This window comes from Arvicola amphibius, chromosome 2, assembly GCF_903992535.2.
Source record: "Arvicola amphibius chromosome 2, mArvAmp1.2, whole genome shotgun sequence".
In the NCBI taxonomy this organism is placed as follows: Eukaryota; Metazoa; Chordata; class Mammalia; order Rodentia; family Cricetidae; genus Arvicola; species Arvicola amphibius.
The window spans coordinates 175,519,053-175,542,881 of NC_052048.2; the positions used below are offsets into that span (position 1 = coordinate 175,519,053).

The window sequence follows — 23,829 nt, forward strand, 5'->3', positions numbered from 1 at the left end:
GAATCCCCTAGAAATAACAGCAATCACAGGATATCCTACATTTAGAGAAGCAAGGTAAAGAAATAAAGGAAGTCCATTACTACAGAAATGAAGGAAGTCTTGTTGTCCTGAGATAGCTTTGCAGGGTATCATGAATCCTAATTTTAAGGATAAAGAAGCATTCATAAACAGATTACTCTCAGAGTATGAAGCAGTAATTATGGGAGCATCAAGCCCACACACTAATCCCATTAGAAAACTTTGTCCATTGCAGCTGCCCCCAACCTGTCACATACACACACACATACGCACAATTCCAGGCTAAGAAATGTGTTACATGTGAGGCAGTGAAAACTTCCTTTCATGTGCTCCTCCCTGGGGTCAAGCTCATGGACCAACACAATGGAATATGACTCGAGCTCAGAGCTCAGGAGAAGGGACTGTATACCTAGCCTTTCGTCCACCGTTCGCTTTCAGGATCTGCTTGTGTTCGGACGCAGAGACACCACCATTAAGAAAATACAGCTCAAGTCACTCAGGTTTAATGACCACTGGTATTTCCACAGAGATAACACTTCTGTTCCATTGAAGTCTGCTCACGTAGGTAATCAGGTCACCTTCACCCATCCAAAACATAGTTAACCAAAGTCTTCTGTACCCCAAACCTTCGAAAAACAGACCTCAGTAATAAAAATAACAAAAAGATACATATTAATAGTCAAACATTGGTCTTTCCGGTCCAAAGGTCTTTATAACCAGGAAGAGCAGACTAAGCAAAGAACTGGGCAACACACACTGCTTTGACCCAAGTTTTCTGAGCACTCTCTTTCCTTAAAGAGAGAAATTAACCTTTGCCCAGACCCATAGGATGGAAAGTATTTCAGCCAAACTGCGCTTTTCCTGTGAGGGTCATAACAGTCTTTTGGAATCTGCAGCAAATTACCTCCTCTTTCCTCTCCCTGCAAAATCAAACACAGCTGGGAACAAATCAGGGCAGGAATTCCTTGTATCCAAGGAGGCCCCCAGCTTATTGTTTGAGTGCCCTGTAAAAAGCGAGGGTTTCATTTCTAAATACAAGTTCAGTGTTGATGGGAAGACAGTGAAGTCATCCACTCAGTCTTGAGCTGACCTTGGACAGGCAGCTTAAGCAAGAGAGGGTCCTTTTTAACCCTGTCCTGGCTCAAATCAGATCACTTGGGAAATCTCTAAGGTCACATGGGTGTTCAGGACCCTCTCTAGGATGGTCACAAGTGGTGGGCTGGTTCCTGGAACCGAGGTTCCAAGTTCAGGGATGAACTCACTCTTCCACAGCCCTTTGGACAAACCATTACTATTTTGAACTGCCTGGTCTCTTTCTAGCTTGATTTTATGTCCCCAGGAAAATTAGGACAAAAGCGGACCAGACTCTGACAAGGAATCCATACACCATTACTGTATCTGTTCCAAAGTCAGATGGACTCCTCTGGGAGTCACATTTACTACTAGCTCTGAGCTAGGAGCATAACAAACATCTCTAAAGACTCTCACCACTTCCCTAACTTGCACCTCTGCCCCAGCCTCTCTCCCTAACCTGCCCCACATGCACACGGCCGGAAGTACAGTACTTGGGTACCCCAAGCCCAAGGACAAAGTTGCATTAATGGCACTTGGCAGAAAATCCCATCCTACTTTGAACCGTTCTGAGTTCAACACAGTGAAGAAATAAAAGAGAATGCGAGAAGAGGCAGTGGAAATCGTAGCCTGCCCTTCCCACATAAAAGAGGCACAGTGATTCAGGGCTGGAAAAGGTATATCATCTCTTGCCAGAAGGCCACCAGCTGCCACCACTTGGGAGTTGCTTTATCGCTTGCTTCTCCTCGGGGCTGAAGTGTAAGATAGTCAGGATGGCCCTGAGCGTCTGCTGGCGGCCAAGGCTGTCTGGCAAGGTCAGGAAGCGGTAGATGATGTTTTTGAGATACTCGAGGTTGGCTCCTTCCCTGCTCTGGTCCCTGGCGTTCTTTTCGATGTGGCTCTGAAGGGCTCCGACCTCCTCTCGGTGCCGCTCACCCTCCTCCAGCAGCCTTTCCTGCAGCTGATGGGTCTCTACCTCCAGCCTGTGTTTCTGCTTCCTCAGTGACGTGATCTCCACTTCCTTCCGGGCCAACTGCTCAGCATAAAGGAAGAAAGTGGGCTCCTTGGCTGCAGCGAGCTGCAGGGCTTGAGTCAGGCTTTCTGAGGAAGCTGTGTCAGCCGGGTCCCCAAGCCCTCCACCACCCAGTCCACCCACAGGGCTTCTGCGTCCCGGCAACCCGGAGGCCAAGGCCACGGAACGCAGTTGCTCCAGCTCCAGATCCTTCTCAGCAAGCACCGCCAGGGCCCGGTCCCGTTGCTTATGCAGCTCCTCCTCCAGCTTCAGCGTGCGGTCCCTGAAGTCCAGCTGGCTATGTTCCAGCTCCTGCCGATGGAGCTGCTGCAGCCGGGCCAGCTCCTGCTTCCAGTCCTCGGCCTCCTGCTGGTGCTGGCTTTCGAGTTCCTCACAGGACAGCCGCAGGGAGATATACTTCTCCTTCAGCTCAGCCAACTGCTCCTGGGTGGCCTCCAGCTCCTTGGCCAGGTTCCCGTCTTTGGTATTCTTGCTCTTGAGCACGACCTGGGCTCGCATCTTGTACCGCTCGAACTCTTCCTTCAGCTGCTTCAGCTCCTGTTGGTAGTAGAGGGCGGTAGCCTTTTCCCCATCGGCAGCCTCGGAGCTGGGCGTCATCTCAGGGTCACAGAGCTTCTCCACATCCAGGGCCACCTGGCTCTTCCTAGCTGCAACCTGCAGTAGCCTCTTGAGCTTCTCCATCTTATCCTTCAGGACATTGACATCCAGACTGGATTCATCCCCGTGGCTTTCGAGAGGGGGGCGGCTAGAGGCCGCGAGGGCCAGGGTTTTGTTCTCCAGGTCCAGCTGCAGAATCCGCTCCTTCAGCTTCTGGATGGCCAGCTGGTCCTTCTGCTTGGCTTTCTCATAGGTGCCCAGCAGTTCAGACACCTCGGAGATTTGGTTCTCCAGGGCTGCTACCCTTTGCTCTTCTAACTGACACTGCTGGCGAAGCTGGTCCTCTGCCAGGGCTGTCTGCAAAGCAAAGGACAGGTGACCATGCATCCCAAAAAGTCACACGACCCTGCAGTCACCTGGGGGTGGAGGAGCAAGGCAGGGAAGTGAAGGGTCATGGGACCAGGATGGCCTGGAACCAGTGGGAACTGGGGACTTTTAATTGACGTTCCTTTGTATAAGTGCTATTTTTATGATAGTTTTCCATTTTTCATTGAGCTTGAATACACAGCACTAAATGTACTTTTAACCGTGTGCTTCCCAAATTATTTAAAGAAGTCAGGCAGCATTCTTTCCCTTTCCCAACATTCCTGGAAATTCCAAACCAAGCTGGATTCCTGGCTCCATGGAAAGGAAACACTATGAAACAGTAGTTTTCTAAAGCAGGCAAACCTCAGCCAAAAGCATACACAAGACATTTGTTACTGGGGGAAAAAATTGCTTCCTTCCGTCCCTCTACCTATAAACACGCACTTCTCAAGATACACACAACCTTGCACTACACAGCTGTCACAATATTGCCTCAATTGGTAAGGTGCCAGCACCTAGAAGCCGAGATATGGCTCTCTGGCTTGGACCCAGAAGTACTCAGAAACTCCTCATCCGGCTGTAAGAGCACTACACAAAGCAAGATTTCCTAGGACTCACTGGTTCGATTTTTCAGTTGGCATCAAACATCAGAGTACATGCTGGGAATGTGGAGTGGGACTGTAATCCCAGCACCCAAGAGGCGAACAAACACCAGGCAATCCTTGATTGGAGCAACACCCTGACTTAGGTGGGGAGAGGGGTGCCTTTAATCCCAGCACTTGGTAGGGAAAGGCAGGCAGATCTCTGTGAGTTCAAACCAGACTGGATTAGATGGTGAGAACCTGCCTCATGAAACACACACACACACACACACACACACACACACAGAAGGGGGGAGAGAAAGAGAGTTCTCTATTCTAATGACCAAAACAGAAAAAATAATAAAATCCTGCTATTTCCTAGCCAAGTTAACATGACTGTTTGAAGACTATGAGAATAATTACCTTCCTCATTTCCTGCTGCAATTGAGCCTGGAAATGGCTTTTAAGGTGCACAGCCTCTTGCTGAAGCTCTTGCAGCCGGGGGTCTGGTCGGTTCTTCTCATCTCGAATAGCTTGCAGCTCACCTTTCAGCTCCTCCACCTCCCGGGTCAGCTGCTTGGTCTGCAGCTCAAACCCTTCGATCTGATCAGCTGCATATGCCCGCCCTGCCAGGGCTTCTCTAGTCTCTTCTAAGCGAAGTTCCAGGTCCTGGCGCTGGGTCCTTTCCTCCTGCAACAGCTTCTGTAGCTCCCGCAGCATCACGGCATGGTCACTCTGCTCCTGGGCACGATCATGCTGCTGTGTGATCAGGCGGGCTTTGGTTTCAGCTACCTGCTCCTGCAGCCCCTTCAATTCTCCCTCCAGGCGGTCCCTCTCTTCCTCTGCCTTTTTATTGGCGTCCTCTAAGTCCTGTTTCATCTTCTTCTTGTCGGCCAGGTAAGACGCCTCCATACGGGACTTCTCCTGGGTGACTGTAGCCAAGGAGCTAGTCAGAGTAGCCAATTGAGTCTTCAGCTGATGTAGTTTTTTGTCCGTCTCACTACTTGCGGATGGCCCATCCCCACTGCTACTACTGACGCCACTCTCTGACCCACTGGCCTCTTCAGACTTTGGAGGAAGTGGTCCACGGGCCATTCTGTCCTCTTCGACCCCAAACTCACCCTTGGTACTTGTAAGACTGGCCGCAGTATCCACGCTAGTGGCGGTTCCGGTGCTATCCTCACTGTGAGTGGAGCACCGATCATCCACAGAGTCAGGTAACGTGAGACCTGGTGGCTGCACACCTGCAAGGCCTACATCTGCCTCGTGGGACACCGACAGTACTTTGATGCTGGCCTCCAGGGCCTCTTTCTCCTTCAGCAGACTTTTATAGGCGCGGACTACATCCTTGAGCCTTGCCTGGTACTGGAGAAGCTGCTTTTTCTGTGTCTCTATGGTCTCCAGCAGGTCCTTTTTGCTTGGGCCACCCCCGAAATTCATCCCAAACTTCTCCATGGGGGTTCTGGGGTGGGTTGCTCCACGTCAGCGTTCTGGCAGCCCTGGACAGAGCCGCACAAACATCTAGAAGCGAAGCAGAGAGGACAGGCTGGCGGCAGGCCACACACCCAGCTGTCCGAGCGGGGGGCGGGTTGAGGGGGTCCGGCGGCCAGGCAAAAGCGCTGTGGAGCCAGGCCGAAGGTGGAAGCAGGTTCCAACCTGGAAGCTGGGCAAACAACGCTGGTATAGCAGAAGCACTCAGCCACGGCTCTCCGACACTGGCCCCGAGGCCGCTCCGCCTTAACCGCTCCGCGGGCCACTGCAACCCAGGCCCGCCCCCCTGGGCCCAGGATCGGCCCAGGATCGGCCCAGGGTTTACACTAAGCTCGGATCCATCGCAATTTCCTAACAACTCCGGCTGCCCAGAGCAGCGCTTCCGGGTCCACTGGAAGTGACGGAGACAAAACGCCACAGACCCCGCCTCCGGTTTGCGTGAGGTGGGCGGGGCTTCCGCAGACCGGGTGTGCTGACGGCCTGGAGAGGGAGGAACCAACCGGGATAGTTGGGAAAAGCAAAGTCCAGAGCACCTGAGCAGTGGTTTGGAGAAGATGCCTAACTTTGCCCTCAAACTACCACCAGCGAACAACAGGGGGCGACATCGCACTGCATTTGCCCCCAAATCCCTAACTATTTGGAGCAATGTCTAGCATGTCCCTAAAACGCAACAGGACTCATACTAGGAAAACAAGCCCAGCAGCACCTAGTTATCATAAAGCATAGTAGTTCTCTTCCTTAGTTTTGCTTTTAGAGGGGCACTATTAAGCTATAAGGTCAGCCTTAAATACCCGTTTATGCTGGGGTCTCACAAGAGTTCTTGCTATTTAGTCTTTGCAAAATTCTGTTTAGAGGATATCCTTAGCACCAATTTACAGTTGTGGGAACATACAGTACGGAGAGGTGACTTGTCCAATGTCACTTGGCTATTAAGTTTAGGAATCCTATCTCAGTCCACTTACCAGTGTATAAAGTGCTATGCCAGATAGCACCCTGAAGAAATGTGACCCTGAACCAGACATGCAAACAAGTAAATCCTGTCCTCACACCAGTATGTACGGGTAGTTAGTAGTACGCACGGGTATAGTCAAAGTGGTATAAAAGAGATGGGGTGCCTGTCTAGAGGAAGGACAGAGACTCTTAGGAAAAATATGTTGGGGTCTGAAGAATGAATAAAGACTGCCAAGTAAATTCAGATGTGAGGAACCAGCATCAAGGAAAGTGGAAAAGATTACCGGGACCAAGAATCATTCCTAAACAATAGCTTAGGGTATGGGAGAGGGGCAGACACTGAAGAGGCTGGAACAAAGGGTGGGACCCAACTTAAAGGCATCTAGATTTCCATCTTTGGTGACAAAACATTAAAGTATTTTAATCTCAAGGGGACACCTTCGAGACTCTCGTGGGGCCTGTAAGATGGCTCAGCGGTAAAGGTACTTTCCACCAAGCCCAATGCCCAGACCTGAGTCTACCAGGACCCACGTGGTGGAAGGAGAAAACATATCCCCACAGGTTCTCCTCTGACTCTACACAACCCCACATACAAACTCGAAATAAAGGTGGGGAAAAACGGAAAATCGGCTCCCATGACACTATGAAGGTACCAAGGGGGAAGGAGTGAGGAGGCTCACTCATAAAAAGAGAGATAATAGTGAAATAGGAGCGAAAACAGGGATGAAGAAAGTATTTCTGTTCTAAGAATCTACTCGGGAGGCCAAGGCAGCTCTATGAGTTCGAGATTAGCCTGGTCTACATGGCAAGTTCAAGGCTACATAGTGACATAGTGGGCATAGTGTCTCAAAACAAAAAAGAATAAGCTACTTTGAGAACCTTTTAATATATTTCTCGACCCTGTCAAAGCCTTCTTAGAAATGGAAGTCTACGACTGAAGAATAAAGCAAGCTCCTGCAGTCATTGGAGACCCAGAATGATTCCCTTTCCAGTCCCTCGGGCCAGGGGCAAGGATGCCAGGCCTCGCTGGACTTCAGTTCTTCCGCAAACGCGCCTGGGGGCGGGGCCGAGGCGGACCCGGGGGCGGGGCCACGTGACGTCGGGCGGGCCCGGACGCGCGGAGGCGGCGGCGGCGGCGCCTCCTCCTTCTGCTGTTGCGCCCCATCCCCCCCCCGCGGCCGGCCGGTTCCAGCCCTCACCCCGCGTCCCTGCCCGCGCCCCCGCCCCGGGCCCCACCATGGGCCTCACGGTGTCCGCGCTCTTTTCGCGGATCTTCGGGAAGAAGCAGATGCGGATCCTCATGGGTGAGGCAGATCGAGCGCGCGGCCCGGATGGGGCGCCGGCCCCGCCGCAGCCCTCCCACCCCCGCGTCCCTCCAGCCCCGCTCACCTGGTACCCTGACCCCGAGACACCCCACCACCAGAGCCTCGGGGGATGCGCTCCTGTGCCGGCCAGGATCTGCGGTGTCGGCCCCGGGCCTGAAACCCGGAGCTGGGGCCTGGGTGGGGTGACGCTTCCTCCGCCCCAGCCCGGCTGCTGAGAAGGGAGGAGGATTCCGCCCTTGGAAACGACTTTTCAAAGGAACGCGGCCTTCCTCCCGGGCCCCCCACCTCCCGAGCTCCTCTATCTCCTCGGCCACTTGAAGGACAGGAGTTGGCACTCGCCACCGAGACTGCCCTTAAGGCCCGGAAGGTGGAGAACAGCTCGCACCTGGAGGCTCTCCCGCTCTCCGCCCCCATCACCATCAGCTGGGCAGTCCTTTCCCTTTCCCTGGTCTCTAGAGGGCTCCCTAGCTCCCGTCTCCATTCTGTGCCCCTCTCCGTTGCAGTTGGCTTGGATGCGGCTGGCAAGACTACCATCCTGTACAAACTGAAGTTGGGGGAGATTGTCACCACCATCCCCACCATAGGTGAGTCCGGGAATGAAGCGAGGGTTTGCGGGAGTGGCGCGTCGGGCCTTCTCGGGATCTGCTCCCAGTTCTACTGAGGCCCTTATCTGTTCCTGACCCTGTCACCAGATATGGCTACTTGAGAAGTGGGTCACGGTATCTCTGTGTGCCTGCTGGTGCCCGAGGCGTGGACCGTGAGCCTAGCATATCTGTTGACCTCCGGTCCTTCTGGATTCTATTCCCATTGGTCTTGGTCATTGCCTTCTGGGTTTGTGTGTCTGTAAAGATCCGAGTGGTTTTTTGTTTTGTTTTGTTTTGTTTTGTTTTGTTTTCTGTGTAGCCTTGGCTGTCCTGGAACTATCTCTGTAAACCAGGCTGGCCTCAAACTCGCAGAAATCCACCTGCCTCAGCCTCCGGAGTGCTGGAATTAAAGGCATGTGCCACCACAGCCTGGCTGATCCAAGTGATTTTAGTGATTTAGTTCTTTTCAGAACTTTTTTTTTTCTCTCTCTCAAAAAATTATCTGCAGGCTTCAATGTGGAAACAGTGGAATATAAGAACATCTGTTTCACAGTCTGGGATGTTGGAGGCCAGGACAAGATTCGGCCTCTGTGGCGGCACTACTTCCAGAACACTCAGGTGGAGTGGAGGCGGAGGGTGGAGGGACAACCCTCGGAAGAGGGCGGTATGGCTCAGGACTGAACTGTTGACTGAGTTCTGGGCCCTCACCCCTCTCCCTTTAGCTAGATCTTAGTCCTCCTTAAGAACTTAAGGTCATCCTATTCTGGGAAGCAGGGTTCTAGGACCACAATGTCTAATGTAGCGATCAAACAGAACATCTTTTAGCTGTCTCGCTTTGCAGTGGTCTGCAGACCATTAATAGGAATTTACTAGAAGACGAAGACGGGTACAACTAAAGATGGGAGAAGTTCGAAGAGGCCAGGTTAGGGCAGGGCGTAGGTGGGAGTGATCTCTCCTGCTTCCTTCCTTCCGCCCATCTAGGGCCTCATCTTCGTGGTAGACAGTAATGACCGAGAGCGGGTCCAGGAGTCAGCTGATGAACTCCAGAAAATGGTAAGCATCCGGATCTGGGAACAGGGCCCTTGGCTCGGGGACAGCATTCTCTCTGGGCAGGGAAAATGAGGTTTTATGTCTCTGGTTAAGTTGCTTCTCACCCAGTTTGAACAGGTCTTTTTCTTTTAAATACTTGTGGAGCTGAGGAGAATGAGGGGTTGTCTATTGGAAAGAGAAACAGCCTTTGTTTGTTTGTTTGTTTGTTTGTTTGTTTTAGTGTTTGGGATTTTTGTTATTTTCGCTTAGAGCAGGTTCTTAGAAGGCTTCTGGAGGTAAAATTTAGGGGTTTGATACTCATTTATAACTGTCCTGTGTTCAACAATAAACTGCACAGTACACTGTTTTTCCTACAGAGGACTTGGCAGTTAGAAACCAGAACTCCCCTACAATGTAGTCAGCAGGGAACCTTGGGACTCCTTGCAGCCGTAGGTCCCACCCTGTTCTCCCCTCTCAGCTGCAGGAGGATGAGCTTCGGGATGCAGTGCTGCTGGTGTTTGCCAACAAGCAGGACATGCCCAATGCCATGCCTGTGAGCGAGCTGACTGACAAGCTGGGGCTCCAGCACTTGCGTAGCCGCACGGTAAGGATCTGGTCCCCTTTGCACTGGGTTCAGCCTTTCCTCCTATACCCCAGGCTGGAAGGGGTATAAAGGTACTGATCTACTTCTCTCTCTCTTCCTACAGTGGTACGTCCAGGCCACCTGCGCTACCCAAGGCACAGGCCTGTATGATGGGCTGGACTGGCTGTCCCATGAGCTGTCAAAGCGTTAGCCAGCCAGGGGCAGGCCCCTGCTGCCCGGAAGCTCCCGCGTGCATCCCGGGATGACCAGACTCCCGGACTCCTCAGGCAGTGCCCTCCCTTCCCACTCTTCCTCCCCACAGACAGGTCTCTGCTCTTGCTCCTGCCTGCATGTTCTCTCTTGTCGCTGGAGCCTGGAGCCTTGCTCTCTGGGTGCAGAGGGCTCTGCTCTCCTGCCTGCTGGGACCTGTGGAAGGGCTTCCTGGCCAAGGCCCCCTCCAACAGGGGAGGAGCAGGGATCTGGATTTAATTTCATTTTTTTTTCTGTTTTCGGGTGTACCCTTGGGGCCAGGTTTGGGGGGAGGAGAGTGAGGGCTCCGGGTGGTGCTATGATGTGGAACTGGATATTGAGTAATAAATTTGATGTGGTTTGTACCCAGTGTTGTCTGTAGCCTGGAAGTTGGGAAGCTGAGTTACTCTGGGTACAAAAAGACAATAAGGGAGAGGTTCAAAGCAGCAGAAGTTGTGAGGTCCAACACACACGTAAGCCCTTTTTCCTTCCTCAGCTTCTCCCTGTAGTGTTTTCAGGGGGGAAAGCCATTTCTTCCTCAGTTCTAAGGACTGAAATCCACCTTTCTCATTCCACAAACCACAGAATCTTTTTCCTACCTCTTACCTAGCTACTTAGCAGTTCTTCGTGGTAGCTTTGTACACAGGGGAAGAATGGACATTAAAAAGATAGGTCCCAAGACACTCTTAAGAAAAATGATCGGCATGGTCTGAAGCCTTCCCCAACAACATGCGTGTTTAAAATTACCCAGGTGATTCCAGCATGGGGCAGCATCTATTAGCCTTATTTTACAGAACACTGGTGAGCCTCTGCTGGGGACCACCAGGATGCTGTGCCTAAGAAGACCCCATCTGCACAGAATCAGGAAGACCATGGAAAACACGAGGGCTCTGGGCTGTTCTCCAGGCAAGGTTGATTGCCCGCTTCCCTGTGGAGCCCAGTGAAGCTGAAATGAGACCCTGTTGTCCCACCATTTCGTTTTCCACGCCTCTTCTCATGTTTTCAGTTTGTCTAGGCTCTTGACGGAGGTTTTCTCCTAGAGCTTTGCAGGAAGTGATCCAGCAGAGCCTTCTGGTGGGTGGGGCCAGTATCCTTTCCTGCAGATCTGGCTTTCTGCCCAGCCCGTTCACCTGTAACACAGCCAGGCTTGGCGAAGCACAGTGCTGGAGTGCCCTCCACCTAGGCCATTCCTTCCGAGCCTTTAAAGTCAGAAGAGTGGTTTCATCCTCAATGGTTATGTTTCCATTTTCCACACCTTCACTGCGAAGTCCTTTCCAAAATAGTTTGACCTTATCATCCCAAGATCCCTAAAGACCAATAGATTTTTCTTGGCTGACTTGGACTTGAAAGAAAGGAAGGAAACTTGAGCCACAGAGAGCCAAGCAGAACCCCCTTGTTAGGAAGCAGATAGGTTGAGTCCTATCTTGTTACTAAGAAAGGTAGGGACGGGCCTACAGTTACAGGTTGCAGTACTATTCCCAGTCTAAACCTACCTCATTGCTTGGAGTTGGTCAGGAAGACAAACCGAAAGCTCTGGACCTACTTCCTTTGGCCCGTGGATTGATACTACTAAGCCAGTGCCCTTTCCCCACTGGGGTGGGATAAAAGGCAGCCTTTAAAGTCACAATGCTCCCGGGTCACAGAGGTGCTGGGCCCTAGGCCAGACCTCAGCCTGGGAAGTTTCCTCTGGGAACGGCTTCTGGTGGGTACTGCGGGCCTTATTCCCGGCCATATGGCCTGTGGGACCTCACCACTGGGGGGAAGCCTGGGCCGGACAGAGTTATCACCTGTGGCATTGGCCCCATGGCTGAGGTGGAGTGGATACACAGACATCCAAAGGCCGAGGACCTAAGGGTTGGGCTCATCAGCTGGGCAGGAACCTACCTCACCTTTGGAGCATATAAGAGTACAGTCACAGCTACTGCAAAGAGTTTGGGCAGGAGACAGGTAACAAGGCAAACCTGGACTAGAACCAATTTTTTGAGTGGGGCGTGTGTGTGTGTGTGTGTGTGTGTGTGTGTGTGTGTGTGTGTGGCATGTTGCATTCCCGTCCTAATCACCAGCATAGTCTCTGCTGTTGCCAAACCGAAACACTTCTACACCAGCCTTTTGTTCATGGATCATCATTGTTCCAAAACCGTTTCCCTAAGACCTGAAGTGTCAGCGCTGGCCTAGCTGCTTCGCCTCCAGTGTTTCCTACCCTCCATCCCAGCACAAAGCAGAGAGGTGGGGAGTCCAGGCTGGAAAGCAGAACCAGGCATCCAGAGGAAGCTGGGCCATAGTACAAGACCCATGTTTCTGTCCTGGAAAAAGTAATGCAATATTTTTAAGAGCTTGCTGACTTGGTCTCTGTTTTAGAGAGAAAATAGGAGCAAAGTCTTCTCCTTTACGACCAAATTTCTCACAGTGTACCTAACTATTGTATCTCAACTTCTGTACCTAGAGTCAGGATGCTTTCTTGCACTTCTGTTGGAGGGATGGACCCTGCTGGTGGAGGTTCTGAGTACTGTGCTGTCCAGGGTCTGTAGCAAGGGTGAAAGAAATAAAGCAAAACTTGTTTTCTTTTAGGTACTGAAGGATGGAGCAGGGGAAAGAAAGGAAGGTTTTGCTTTTCTGAGGTGTGAATATAGACTATCCCATGGGTTTTGCATGTGTGTGTGTGTGTTTGTGTATACAAGCACATACGTGAGGTCAGAGGACAACCTTCCACCTTGAAGTGATCTCTTGGTTTTACCTACACTGTGTGCTCTAGGCCGCCTGGGCCATGAGCTTCCAGGAGAGTCTCCTGTCTCTAGCTCCTATCTTGCCATAGGAGTTCTGGGATTATAGATGCTTGCCACTGTGTCTGGCTTTTTAAAATTATTACATTTTATTTATTCTGTGTGTGTGTGTGTGTGTGTGTGTGTGTGTGTGTTCATCCACATATCTGTACCATGGCACACACACGGAGGTCAGAGGACATCTTACAGGGGTCAGTTCGTTCTCTTCTACCACCAAGTGGGACCCGGGGATCAAACTCAGACCATCAGGCTTGGCAACAAGTGCCTTTACCCACCGAGCCATCTCACCAGACTGCATCTAGCTTTTTAAATGTGGATTCTGGAGCTAGACCTCAGGCTGTCAAGTTTTCGAGGCAAGTGCTTTTACACTGAGCTATCTCTCTGGCCCCCATTGGGTCTTAAGAAGTCCTGTGACTCTGGAGGTGGACAACCCAGAAAACTGTCTTGTTGTTGTATTTTTTGTTTATTTTGTTTTGCGAAAGACTCCCACTGCTGGTGTAGAACTGGCTCTGCAGACCAAGCTGACCTTGAACTCACCAAGATCTGCCTCCCTCTGCCTCCTGAGTGCTGGGATTAAAGACAGGCACCACTGCCCCCCAGCCTAGAAATCCTTTTCATTGTTAATTGAGAAAGTAGAGTGTTCATAGCAAGGAGATGCCAAGACAAGTATGGGAAGGAAGGTGACTAGTCATGTTGAAGGTGCTGATGGTACCAAGAGTTGTGGTTGCCAGTTGTTGACATATTTCCCTCGTCCTCCCGACACCTCCAGACCTGGGAGCTCCTGGTGAGCAATGAACATGACGCGCAGGCCGTGATACGACTAAAGAGCTTGCAGGGCCTCTACCTTCTGTGTGAAGCTGATGGTACTGTGTGCTATGGCAGGCCAAGGACTAGCCACCACGGATGCTTCCTGCTCCGTTTCCACCGAAACGGCAAATGGACCCTCCAGTGCATTATCTCTGGCCGTTATCTGGAGTCTGATGGTGAGGTTGTATTCTGCAACTCCAGGGTCCTCTCAGCTTACCATATGTGGACCCCTAGACCAGCCCTGCATGTCCATGTGATCCTCTACAGCCCCATCTACCGCAGCTATGCCCGAGCCGACCACACTGTGGGCCGCATCTGGGTTGATGCAGCAGTCCCCTGCCTGGAGGAATGTGGATTCCTGCTACATTTCCACGATGGGTGCTACCACCTGGAGACTTCGACACACCATTTCTTGTCTCGCGTAGACCGGCTGGTCCCTCACCGCTCATCAAAGACAGCTTTCCACATGCAAGTGCGGCCTAGGGGGCTTGTGGCACTGTGTGATGGAGAAGGAGGTACATTGTATCCGCAGGGCACACATCTACTCCTGGGCCTGGGCTCCAGTCCTATAAGGGGTGAGGAGTGGTTCATCTTACAACACTTCCCAACCTGGGTCAGCCTGAAGTCAAAGGCACGGAGGTTCATCTCAGTCGTCTATGGCAAGTACTGGGTCCGATGCCACCATGGGACAGAGGGGGCGGGGCAGGTTCCGGTGTGTCCTAGTTTTCTTTCTGTTGCTGTGGTGAACACCGCGCTCAAAAGCAACTTGGGGAGGAAAGGGTTCTTGTTGTTGTTTAGTTCTGTTTGGTTTGTTTAACTTCCATGTCGCGATTCAGCCCAGAGGGGAAGAAGTAAGGATGGGAACTCAAGCAGAAACACAGAGAAACAGTGCTTACTAGCTTGCTCCCATGACTGGTCCAGTTTGCTTTCTTATATGACCCAGGACCATTTATTTGCCCACAATGGGCTGGGCCCTGGGCTCTTCCACATCAATTATCAATCAAGAAAGGGTTCCCTACGGGTAATCAGATGGCGACAACCCCTCAATAAGTTTCCCTATTTCCTGATGACACCAAGCTTGTGTCAAGGCAACAAAATACTAAACTAGCACAGGGCAAGCAAGATATTTTAAACCTAGTCATAAGAAAGAGCCTGGTGGCTGGAGAGATGGCTCAGAGGTTAAGAGCATTGCCTGTTCTTCCAAAGGTCCTGAGTTCAATTCCCAGCAACCACATGGTGGCTCACAACCATCTGTAATGGGGTTTGGTGCCCTCTTCTGGCCTGCAGGCATATGCACAGAATATTGTATACATAATAAATAAATAAATATTTTTTAAAAAAGAGCCTGATCCCCCAAAGAGACCTCTGGGGAGGCAGACTAACAGATAAAAATATGCCTTTAAGAGAAAGTTGCCTGGGCTTCTCCAGATTATTATGATCTAGGTTGAGGAAGGAAAACTACAGGGAAACCCATGATAAACATGGAGAAGGGTCTAGGACTGAGCTAAAAAGCCCGCTGTGTGGACTTCCTCTCTAGATGCTGAGGTGTGTGCTGCCTCTGAGCGTTTGACCCCAATGTCCTTGTTCCAGTATGAATGTGACAGCCTTACCTTACAACTCCGTTCAGCCAATGGCTACTACCTAGCCCAGGTGAGACTGGTTCCATTTTTGCCTTACAAAGAGGTTCTGAGGGGCTGGAGAGATGGCTGCTCTTCCAGAGGACCTGAGTTCAGTTCCTAGCACCTCTAAGGTGACACAGAAACATCTGTAGTTCCAGTTACAGGGGATGGGACACCATGTCTTGGCTCCATAGGCACCAGGCATGTGGTACATAGACATACAAGTTAAAACAGTCATACAAATAAATAAATCAAAAAATACGATTTTTAAGACCTTGTAAAAGATTTTTGAAGGCATAGTCCAGAAAATTACAGCGATTGGAGAGGGGCAGGATACAGGAACTGGGCCCAGGACTAAAACTGATGGGGGAAAAACTGAGGTTGTTAACCTTCCTCCTGGTCCCTGGTCCCCACATTCTCTCCAGAGGCGACACAGGGCCATCATAGCTGACGGGTACCCCCTGGAATCTAACACCTTCTTCCGTGTGCACTGGAACTGTGGCAAAATCATCCTGCAGTCCCCCAGTGGGCGTTTCCTGAGCATTGCATCCAATGGCCTGCTGATGGCAAATGCCACCATCCCAGGTGAGCCAAGCCACTATTCTCCTCCCACGCTAACCCACGCCAGGGATTCTGCGAGAGCAAAGGCGCTCAGATGTGGATGGGGAGAGAGAGGGGACGCATATGGAGGTCAGAAGCCTCAGGAATCAGTTCTCTTCACTTCCCTCTCTTGTTGTGGGTTCCAGGGATTGAACGCAGGTCGCTAGGCTTCTGTGGCAAGTGCTTTCACCTACTGAGCCACCTTTTTTTTTTAAGGTTTTGGAAGCAGTGAGTTGACATTAGAAGGTTTGGGTCTGTGTATCCGTTCAGTTGCTGAGTGCTTGTTGCTGGAACAGACCCTCTTTGAGCTTCAGGTTTAAAGTCCCTGACAAGGATTCTATTCTGCTGCTTCACAGGGTTGAGGTGGGGATTAAATTGATTAACACATCCCAAAGAAAGAATATGTAGATTTCTTGTGCTCCATGCTCTGTTGAGTGCCCTGGCAAACATTTTACAAGCACCTAGTGTAAGACCTGGCACACAGCCAGCGTTCAGTAAAGGTTAAAATACAGACAACGTTCTGGGGTTAGAGTGATTGACAGCTCGGTGAGGAAAGCACTTGCGACAGCACTGTGAAGACCTGAGCTCTGATTCCCCAGCAAGCACGTCAAATGCTGGATGTGGTGTGGGTGCCTACCACCTAAGCGCTGGAGAGGAGAGGGCAGAGGCAAAGAATTGCTGAGGCTTGCTGGCTGCTAACCTTCAGGAAAAACACTGAGTTATACGTTTAGTCAGAAGCCCTACCTCAGGGGATATGGCAGAGAGAGTGATGGAGCGGGACACCCTTCTCTGGTCTCCATGTACACACCTACACACACACACACACACACACACACACACACACACACACACACAGAGAGAGAGAGAGAGAGAGAGAGAGAGAGAGAGAGAGAGAGAGAAACAGACAGACAGACAGACAGAAACAGAGAGAGACAGAGAGAAACAGAGAGAGACAGAGAGAAACAGACAGACAGAGAGAGAGAGAGAGAGAGAGAGAGAGAGAGAGAGGAGGAGAGAGAGATGCTGACATAATCCTTAGATATCCTGCGTGCTCCCTTTCTTCCCTCTGGAAAGGCCCTAGAGAGACCCAACCTATCCAGATAATACCTCCCTGTTTCTTTCAGGCCCCAATGAGGAACTGGAGATTCGATTTGCCAATCGTCCGTTTCTCATCTTAAGAGGGCGGTATGGGTATGTTGGCTCCTCCTCAGACCGGGACCTGATACAATGCAACATGGATCAGCCTGACTGCATTCACCTTCTGCCCTGCCGCCAGGGCATCTACCACTTTCAGGGTGAGTGGTTCCTCTTCCCCACCCAGAGACCCTGACCCAGCCCAGCCTCAGTCTCAGGCCGGGCTTAGGGACCTGCCACCCCGGACACTACTCATCATAAAAACAGGATTTCAGTTTGTTTTCATACTTCAAGGCTCCTGGGTGGCTTAGCAGAATAGGAATCAGTGAGGTTCCCAGGGGTTCTTCTGCATTCGTCTAGAAGGATCTACTAAAGCAGGCAGGATACGATCCCGCAGGAAGGCGGAGGAGGGGCGCGGAGAGAGGAGGCGGGGACAGGGGGTGGTATTGCACGCCTCAGGGAACTCCCCTTGGAGGTTTCAGTGCTTAGAAAACTGCTTTCCAAATGGTCGACCGACATAGTTCTTCCCTCCCCAGCACAGGGCGGATCCTTCTGGTCAATAACATCTTTTGGCACCTTCCGCCCTTGGGGAAAATTCGCCCTCAACTTCTGTATAGAACTTCATGGGAGCAACTTGCTCACGGTGCTGGCGCCCAACGGCTTCTACATCCGAGCCGACCGAAGTGGCACACTATTGGCAGACAGTGGAGACATTACCAAAGAATGTATCTGGGAATTTTAGGTAAGGAAGAGTGGTGTCAGTCAGGGAAGCAGGAGCTGAGGCGCAAGAGGAGAGCGGAAGTGGGCGGGGAGACTTGTGGTCCAAAGACCAGAATGTGAGAACGGGCTCACTTCTGTCCAGGAGCTGACTAACTCCAGGCATTTATTCCACATCCACACCGTTCCTTACAGGCTTCTAAGCCCGGTCTTGCTAGGGAGGGAAGAAAAGCATCAGGCATCGTGTCTGGGTTTCTTAATGCTTTGTTGTTCTGACTTAGGGTCTACAAGCAGGCCTGGGTGCCTATGTCTCCTTTAAGAGGTAGAATTTTACCCCATTTTGGGGGGAAAATGTATGTAGATAGGGAAGGGCATTTCCGTCCTTACCCCTTGGTTTATCTCCAGCCCTGATTCTTCTCTGAACTGCCAACCTCATTTCTCTCCAACTTGACTTGATTTCAACCTTCTAGTCCTTCTAAATCAACATGACTGATTCTCTTCCATAGTCCTCTCCTTCCAAGGTCATTCTCTTATGCCATGCCATCCCTCCCAGCCCGACCCTACTGTCCTTCCAGATGATCACGATCAAAGCCTCCTCTCTAATCCCCTTTGGCTGCCTTTATGGAACTGTGTAAACTCTTGGGTGCTTCCCCACCGACGTCTCTTGAGCATACTCTGTTTCATAATTACCACCATCATTCTAGGTACTGCTATCATTGCCCCTCAGCAATGTCCCCAGATTCATCCCCATCCAGTCTCTTCTGCACACAAAGTTTATTTTATTTTATTTTATTTTTTGGTTGGTTTGGCTTTTTGGTTTGGTTTGGTTTTCCAAGGTAGGGTTTCTCTGTGTATCTCTAGCTGTCCTGGAATTCACTCTGTAGACCAGGCTGGCTTCGAACTCACAGAGATCCTCCTGCCTCTGCCTCCCAAATGCTGGGATTAAAGGCATACACCACCATTGCCTAGCCTGCATACCAAGTTTATTTTTATTTATTTATTATTTATTTTTATGATTTTGAGACAGGGTTTCTCTGTAGTTTTTGGTGCCTGTCCTGGAACTAGCTCTTGTAGACCAAGCTGGCCTCAAACTCACAGAGATCGGCCTGCTTCTGCCTCCCGAGTACTGGGATTAAAGGCGTGCGCCGCCACCACCCAGCATCCAAGTTTATTTTAACATGCTGCTTCTGGTTTTCCCACCCTTTCAGAGGCCCCATTTTCCTGCCTCGGAAAGTCAAATGAACTTTATAGAAAGTACTTTAGGTTTGCTGTTGTTCCTGCTGTTATTGTTGTCATATAGCCCAGGCTGGCCCTTGACTTACTCCATAGTCAGGGATGACTTTGAATTCAGGATCCTCCTTCCTCGACCTCCTGAGTGCTGGTTGGTTACAGGCAAACCCTACCGTGTTCTATGTGATGTTGGAGATGGAACCCAGGGCTTCACAAACACCAGGCAAGTATTCTTCTAGTTAGAACTGTGACCTTAGAGAAATTGCTTTCACATTTCAAGACCTCTGTTTCCTTGAGTGTGAAGTGGAAGTAATCTACATCATAGGTATTATCAAGGCTAAGAGCCAATCAGAAACTAACTATATTGGCCCTCAGTATATGTTCAGCCTTCTCTGCATAGTCTACACAGTGCACAAACTGAGAAAAATAAAATGAAAACCCATCAGGCTTCAACTTTTGTATCTATGCCATTAAGAGTTTGGTTTGGCTCTTTCCAAGCCCCGCATCCTAGTAGACAATGTGCTGTAGATCATAAGAGCCCAGTCCTAGACTCAAAGCCTGTCCCTTGAAAGGCAAACAACCCTATGATTTTGACCTTTGAGGGAATTGTGAGCAATACCTAAGATAGAAAATGCTCTGTGCAATTTGGCATCTACTACATCCTCATTCTATCAGAAGTCAGTGACTTGGTTTAATTTCTTAGTAAAGAGGGGCTTATGCTTAACATTATGGGAGGCCCTGGGTCGGATGCCAGCACTGAAACAAGACCAGGCACATACAAAAAAGGACAAGTTCTTAGTAAATGCTTTCTCGGTAACTGCACAGCCTTTCTCTGAACTCTGATGGGGTTTTATTTTTCCTATAAATTCATCTCACACTGATTTAATGTTTATCCTCACCCAGAAAGGTATAAATTGCTTCATTCTCTCTCCTCTTGTCCGTTTCCTCTTCCTTCTCCAGGTCAATGGGATGCTGCCTGCCAAACTCTAAATCCCCCAGGCCTCCAGGAACAACTTCTAGCTAAACAGGACAGAAGACCCCGCGTCAAGATCCGAGAGAAGAATACATGTTGTACAATTTTTCTTACTAAGTTTAGCAAAACCCCTGTTTCAAGCTACAATACATCACAACAGGCCACTCCCAAGACCCGTATGTGCCGTATGTGCATTTGACTCAAAGGACATATGTGTGTCTGATTAGGGTCTAGACTACCACATTTTCTCTCGGTGTAGAATGTGCATATACATGTGAATGACATGAAGGTGGATGGGGAACTATGAGGAAGAGGAGGAGGTCTAATGGGAGGGGGCCAAGAGAAGGGAGGTGGAGGACAGGAGAGAAGGACAAATGGTGCAGGTGTTCTCTCATATGTGTGAGTTGGATGTTAATATGCACTCAAACATACATACACATGCATACATGAGAGCAGAAGGGGAAGGAAAGGGACCTTTGAAAAGGGGGAGAGTTCAGGGCTAGCCTGGTCTACAAAGCTAGCCCCAGGACAGCTAGGACCACTCATAGAAACCATGTCTTGAAAAAGAAAAATAAAAGTAAGGGGAGTGCAAGTGGAGAACAGAACAAATATGTGTGGGCATGATATATATACATACACATGCATAAAGTATCAAAGTGAAATACACTATTTAACTGGACGTGGTAATGAATACCTATAGCTCAGTACTCAGGAGACTAATAAACAGTGGGACCCTGTAAAAAGCATACACACATACACACACAACACAAACCACACACATTATTTTGAATACTAGCTAAAAATAATAGAAGAGAAGAAAAGAGTATGTGTCAGGTTGAGGGTCAAAGACTGTCTCCCCAGGATGCTGTAAATAGTTACCACATGCTCCCCACCTCTAGCTCAAACCAATAAACTTTTCCCAATGGTCCCTTGATGAACCAGCCTTGCTGTGAAGGATTCTGAATGTAGATGAAGCTTGTAAATGTCTTTTAGACTCTTCCTTGGGGGAAGAGTATTTCTCTTGCTCTCACCGTTCCTTAGCTGCCTGTAGTTCTTTGTCTAGGGCTGAGGCCTTGTGAGGCTTTCTTCCTTCCATGTTAGTGTGTTTGTTGGTTATCCAATACCAAGCACATATAAGTAACATTATCTGGGCTGAGCGGGATGTATGCATGAATATAAGTATGTATGGATGGATGATTTTATGGATTTATGGGTGTGTGTATGTAACAATTAAAAAGAGGTCATCTTGCCTGGAAACCATGCCCTAGAAACCTAACTAAACACCCTGGACTATTAAAATCACGGATCTTGGAAGAGGACATAGCACCACTAATTTACTAAATCAGCATCATTCCTAGCTATGTTCTGGATGGGGAAATCTCAGGAGGCCTCAACCCTAGGCAAAGAACCACAGGTAATTAAGGAGTGCTGAGAGCTGGAGAAACAGTCTTCTCTAGGGAAGAGCACACCCAGTGATTATCTACTACCACATGGTCTGCTATGAAAACATGAACATACAAGTAACATTATATAGACTTAGAGTAGGTTGTATTTATATAACTAGGAATACACACACATGCAAGCTCACGCATGTGTGCATGCACACACACATATATAAAACAAAACAAAACAAAACAAAAAACTAACAAAAAATAGAAAGGCCAGGAATTTGAGAGAGCAAAGAAGGAGGTACTTAGGAGAGTTTAGAAGTAGAAAAAGTAAGGGAAATGATGTAATTATATTAATTTCAAAAAAATATTTAAAATAAAAAATCTTGTACCCATTCTCATATTTAAATAAAAAGTGCTCTGAATTTGAGAGAGGGGGGATTGGAGGGAAGAAAGGATGAAAATAATGTATTCATATTACAATAAAAAAAACAGACTATTGTAAGAATGCCTTCTAGGTTTAGAACAAATGAAAGAATGTTCCTCTTAGGAACATGGGTGCTGGTATTAGCACGTATGTTCACCCCACCATCCCTTGCTCCCCCTGACTGTTCACCAAACCTCCTTGAACTATTGTTAGCTTTGATGCAGGTACGTAAGTCAGAGCAGAGTAATTCCCTCACCATTTCTCACCTCTGCAGGCAGCTGGAGTGCTTGACCTGAGTGCCCATAACTCATGGGCAGAGCTCAGCCTCATACTCAGATGGGACTAATGTCTACTGCTCTTGCCATCAAAGCAGGACCTGCAGAATGTATGCCTGTCTTGCACTCTCTTCATTACTTTAGCCGTTATCTACCTCCCACTTGTTATTGTTTTAATTCGCATAGACATTCATTTAGAAAGGATTTTTTTTATCACTGTCATAAAACAAAACCCAAATCACTTGCTGCTAAATACAAAGTGACTATAAAAATAAGCACTATGAAAAAGCAAAGCAATGCCATAAAATCCTCGACATCCGGCCCCCAGCCCAGGCTGAGCTCCGGTCTCTCCTTTTGTTAAGGTTAGCAACTGTTTAAGGAGGTGCTGAGGGGACCACAAGCAACTTTCTCCTAATATAACCAGGATTGAAAGTGTTTAAAAGTTATTATTTAACACAGCAGACTGCCTCTGAAAGCCAGCATCCATGTCCCCAAATACCCCATATGACAATAAATGCTTGCTTTTAAAGTCTTCTGATGAGAAAAGTCGAAATAAAAACATGAAAGATACTCAATTTGGAGAGGGGAAAATGGCCTTGGGTTTCGGTATTTCTGCTCAAGATACATGAATTTATCTTTTAATTAAATGTTAAGTAGGAAATGCTAGGGAGTAGGAGGCCTCTTTTCCAAGAGAGCATTAAACACAGACCTACCCCAGGAAGAGAGTGTTCCTGCAACCCCAGCAATGAGAGGCTGAAGCAGAGTTACTGTAGTTCAAGAGTTTAAGGCTATCTTGAGCGAGGTGAAACTCTGTTGCAAAAACAGGTCTTACCTAAGGAGATAATACATCTTACAGGTCTTTTAATATAAAACCTCTTCCTCAGCATTCTGTAAACACACACACACACACACACACACACACACACACACAAGCATGGGAATGTGTGTATACAGGGATACTCATGAGTGTGCAAACATGAGCACGCACACAATCCACAGTCTTATGTCCAGTTCTCCACAAGTGACCCTTCATCCTTTGCTTGTCTGTGCTTATACATGGGTCTCAGCTGAAATAAGACAGCTCCAACCGTTGTTGATGTCAGGCCTGTTGCTGGAGTGCGGGGCTGTTTTCTGTCCATGCTGTGCATATTGTCTTCCCATAACCTTGCCTATTTTCCTGAGCAACCCTATCAAGCAGACCTCCATCTCAAAAGCAGAGAAGTCAGGGGAGGGGCAGGCGGTGTCGTCTTTGTCATCAAATGGCTTCCGGGGCCACACCATCATCACACTTTTCTCTGTTGGTGAAAATGCTCCAGAAAAGAAGGCGCAACCCACATGTGGTGTTTGAAATGTGGCTGGTTCCGTGGTAGCTAACTGTTCATTTTAACATGGATTACATATAAATAGATGTGTGGTTGCTCACCAGTTCCTCAACAGCCAGCTTTAGAGGATTTGCTCTAAGTCAGTGCCTACTCCAGGTGGAAAATACAAGCATGCCACCCACCCCTGCTCCTGTCACTACCACCATTACCCACCCTCTGCCTCTCAGAAGAGGAAGGAATTGTTGAGAATTTGCAGTGCCTGCCTGTGATCCTAGTACTTGGGAGGTGGAAGCAGGAGGACTAGGAATTCAAGGCCAGACTGGGATTATATGGGAAGAAGCAGGGGCATGGGGAGGAGAAAGAACTTAGAAATACAAGTCAGTCTTCCTTTCCAAATATCCCCTCACTTAACCTCTTTTTTTCTAGCTTCTTCCCTCTCCCCACATCCCAAGACTACCAGGGAGAAGCCTGCAGCTTTCTTTGCAGACTTGAGAAGATCTGGAACTCAGGTGTGGCTCTGGAGCATGTATGAACAGGAGAGGAGAATCTCAAAATGTCATTTCCACTCTGCTGCTATGGCAAAAATACATATGCAATTAGGAAATTGATGTTTATTTGTTCAGACCAAAGAACTATAATAAATTGTCTTGGCAGGGGTGATGGCACATACTTTTAATCC

The 23,829-nt window shown here is 49.2% G+C and overlaps 3 protein-coding genes across 4 annotated transcripts; 2 read left to right on the plus strand and 1 right to left on the minus strand.

Annotated features, from left to right (window-relative positions):
- Nucleotides 1–505: 505 nt before the first annotated feature.
- On the minus strand, nucleotides 506–7,837 carry Gcc1 (GRIP and coiled-coil domain containing 1). Of its 2 annotated transcripts, none has more exons than XM_038319721.1 (3): nucleotides 7,498–7,837; nucleotides 4,090–5,187; nucleotides 506–3,076 (listed from the first exon to the last, which is right to left on the minus strand). In XM_038319721.1, exons 2-3 carry the CDS (start codon nucleotides 5,119–5,121, stop codon nucleotides 1,772–1,774), a joined length of 2,337 nt encoding a protein of 778 aa, XP_038175649.1. In that variant the 5' UTR covers nucleotides 5,122–5,187; nucleotides 7,498–7,837; the 3' UTR covers nucleotides 506–1,771. The 2 variants fall into 2 exon arrangements, with proteins under 2 accessions (XP_038175649.1, XP_041910516.1); XM_042054582.1 differs by having other exon boundaries at nucleotides 4,090–5,637.
- Arf5 (ADP ribosylation factor 5) lies at nucleotides 7,256–10,243 on the plus strand. Its single transcript, XM_038319722.2, has 6 exons — nucleotides 7,256–7,412; nucleotides 7,937–8,017; nucleotides 8,526–8,635; nucleotides 8,999–9,070; nucleotides 9,525–9,650; nucleotides 9,754–10,243. Exons 1-6 carry the CDS (start codon nucleotides 7,346–7,348, stop codon nucleotides 9,838–9,840), a joined length of 543 nt encoding a protein of 180 aa, XP_038175650.1. The 5' UTR covers nucleotides 7,256–7,345; the 3' UTR covers nucleotides 9,841–10,243.
- Nucleotides 10,244–11,681: 1,438 nt separating this feature from the next.
- Fscn3 (fascin actin-bundling protein 3) lies at nucleotides 11,682–18,921 on the plus strand. The gene is made up of 7 exons (XM_042054584.1): nucleotides 11,682–11,825; nucleotides 13,428–14,124; nucleotides 15,003–15,115; nucleotides 15,510–15,669; nucleotides 16,809–16,979; nucleotides 17,355–17,560; nucleotides 18,887–18,921. Exons 1-6 carry the CDS (start codon nucleotides 11,682–11,684, stop codon nucleotides 17,558–17,560), a joined length of 1,491 nt encoding a protein of 496 aa, XP_041910518.1. The 3' UTR covers nucleotides 18,887–18,921.
- The last annotated feature ends 4,908 nt before the right edge of the window (nucleotides 18,922–23,829 follow it).

What these genes read in the sequence shown, in the direction of transcription:
- Gcc1 (XM_038319721.1), bottom strand. Translation starts at nt 5,121, where the DNA reads ATGGAGAAGTTTGGGATGAATTTCGGGGGTGGCCCAAGCAAAAAGGAC. An exon ending in TGCAGCAGGAAATGAGGAAG is followed by an intron (nt 3,077 to 4,089) that starts GTAATTATTCTC and finishes TTTGCTTTGCAG; the next exon opens with ACAGCCCTGGCAGAGGACCA.
- Fscn3 (XM_042054584.1), top strand. Translation starts at nt 11,682, where the DNA reads ATGGCTGAGGTGGAGTGGATACACAGACATCCAAAGGCCGAGGACCTA. An exon ending in GTTCATCTCAGTCGTCTATG is followed by an intron (nt 14,125 to 15,002) that starts GCAAGTACTGGG and finishes CTTCCTCTCTAG; the next exon opens with ATGCTGAGGTGTGTGCTGCC. An exon ending in ATGGCTACTACCTAGCCCAG is followed by an intron (nt 15,116 to 15,509) that starts GTGAGACTGGTT and finishes CATTCTCTCCAG; the next exon opens with AGGCGACACAGGGCCATCAT.
- Arf5 (XM_038319722.2), top strand. Translation starts at nt 7,346, where the DNA reads ATGGGCCTCACGGTGTCCGCGCTCTTTTCGCGGATCTTCGGGAAGAAG. An exon ending in GCAGATGCGGATCCTCATGG is followed by an intron (nt 7,413 to 7,936) that starts GTGAGGCAGATC and finishes TCTCCGTTGCAG; the next exon opens with TTGGCTTGGATGCGGCTGGC. An exon ending in CACCACCATCCCCACCATAG is followed by an intron (nt 8,018 to 8,525) that starts GTGAGTCCGGGA and finishes AATTATCTGCAG; the next exon opens with GCTTCAATGTGGAAACAGTG.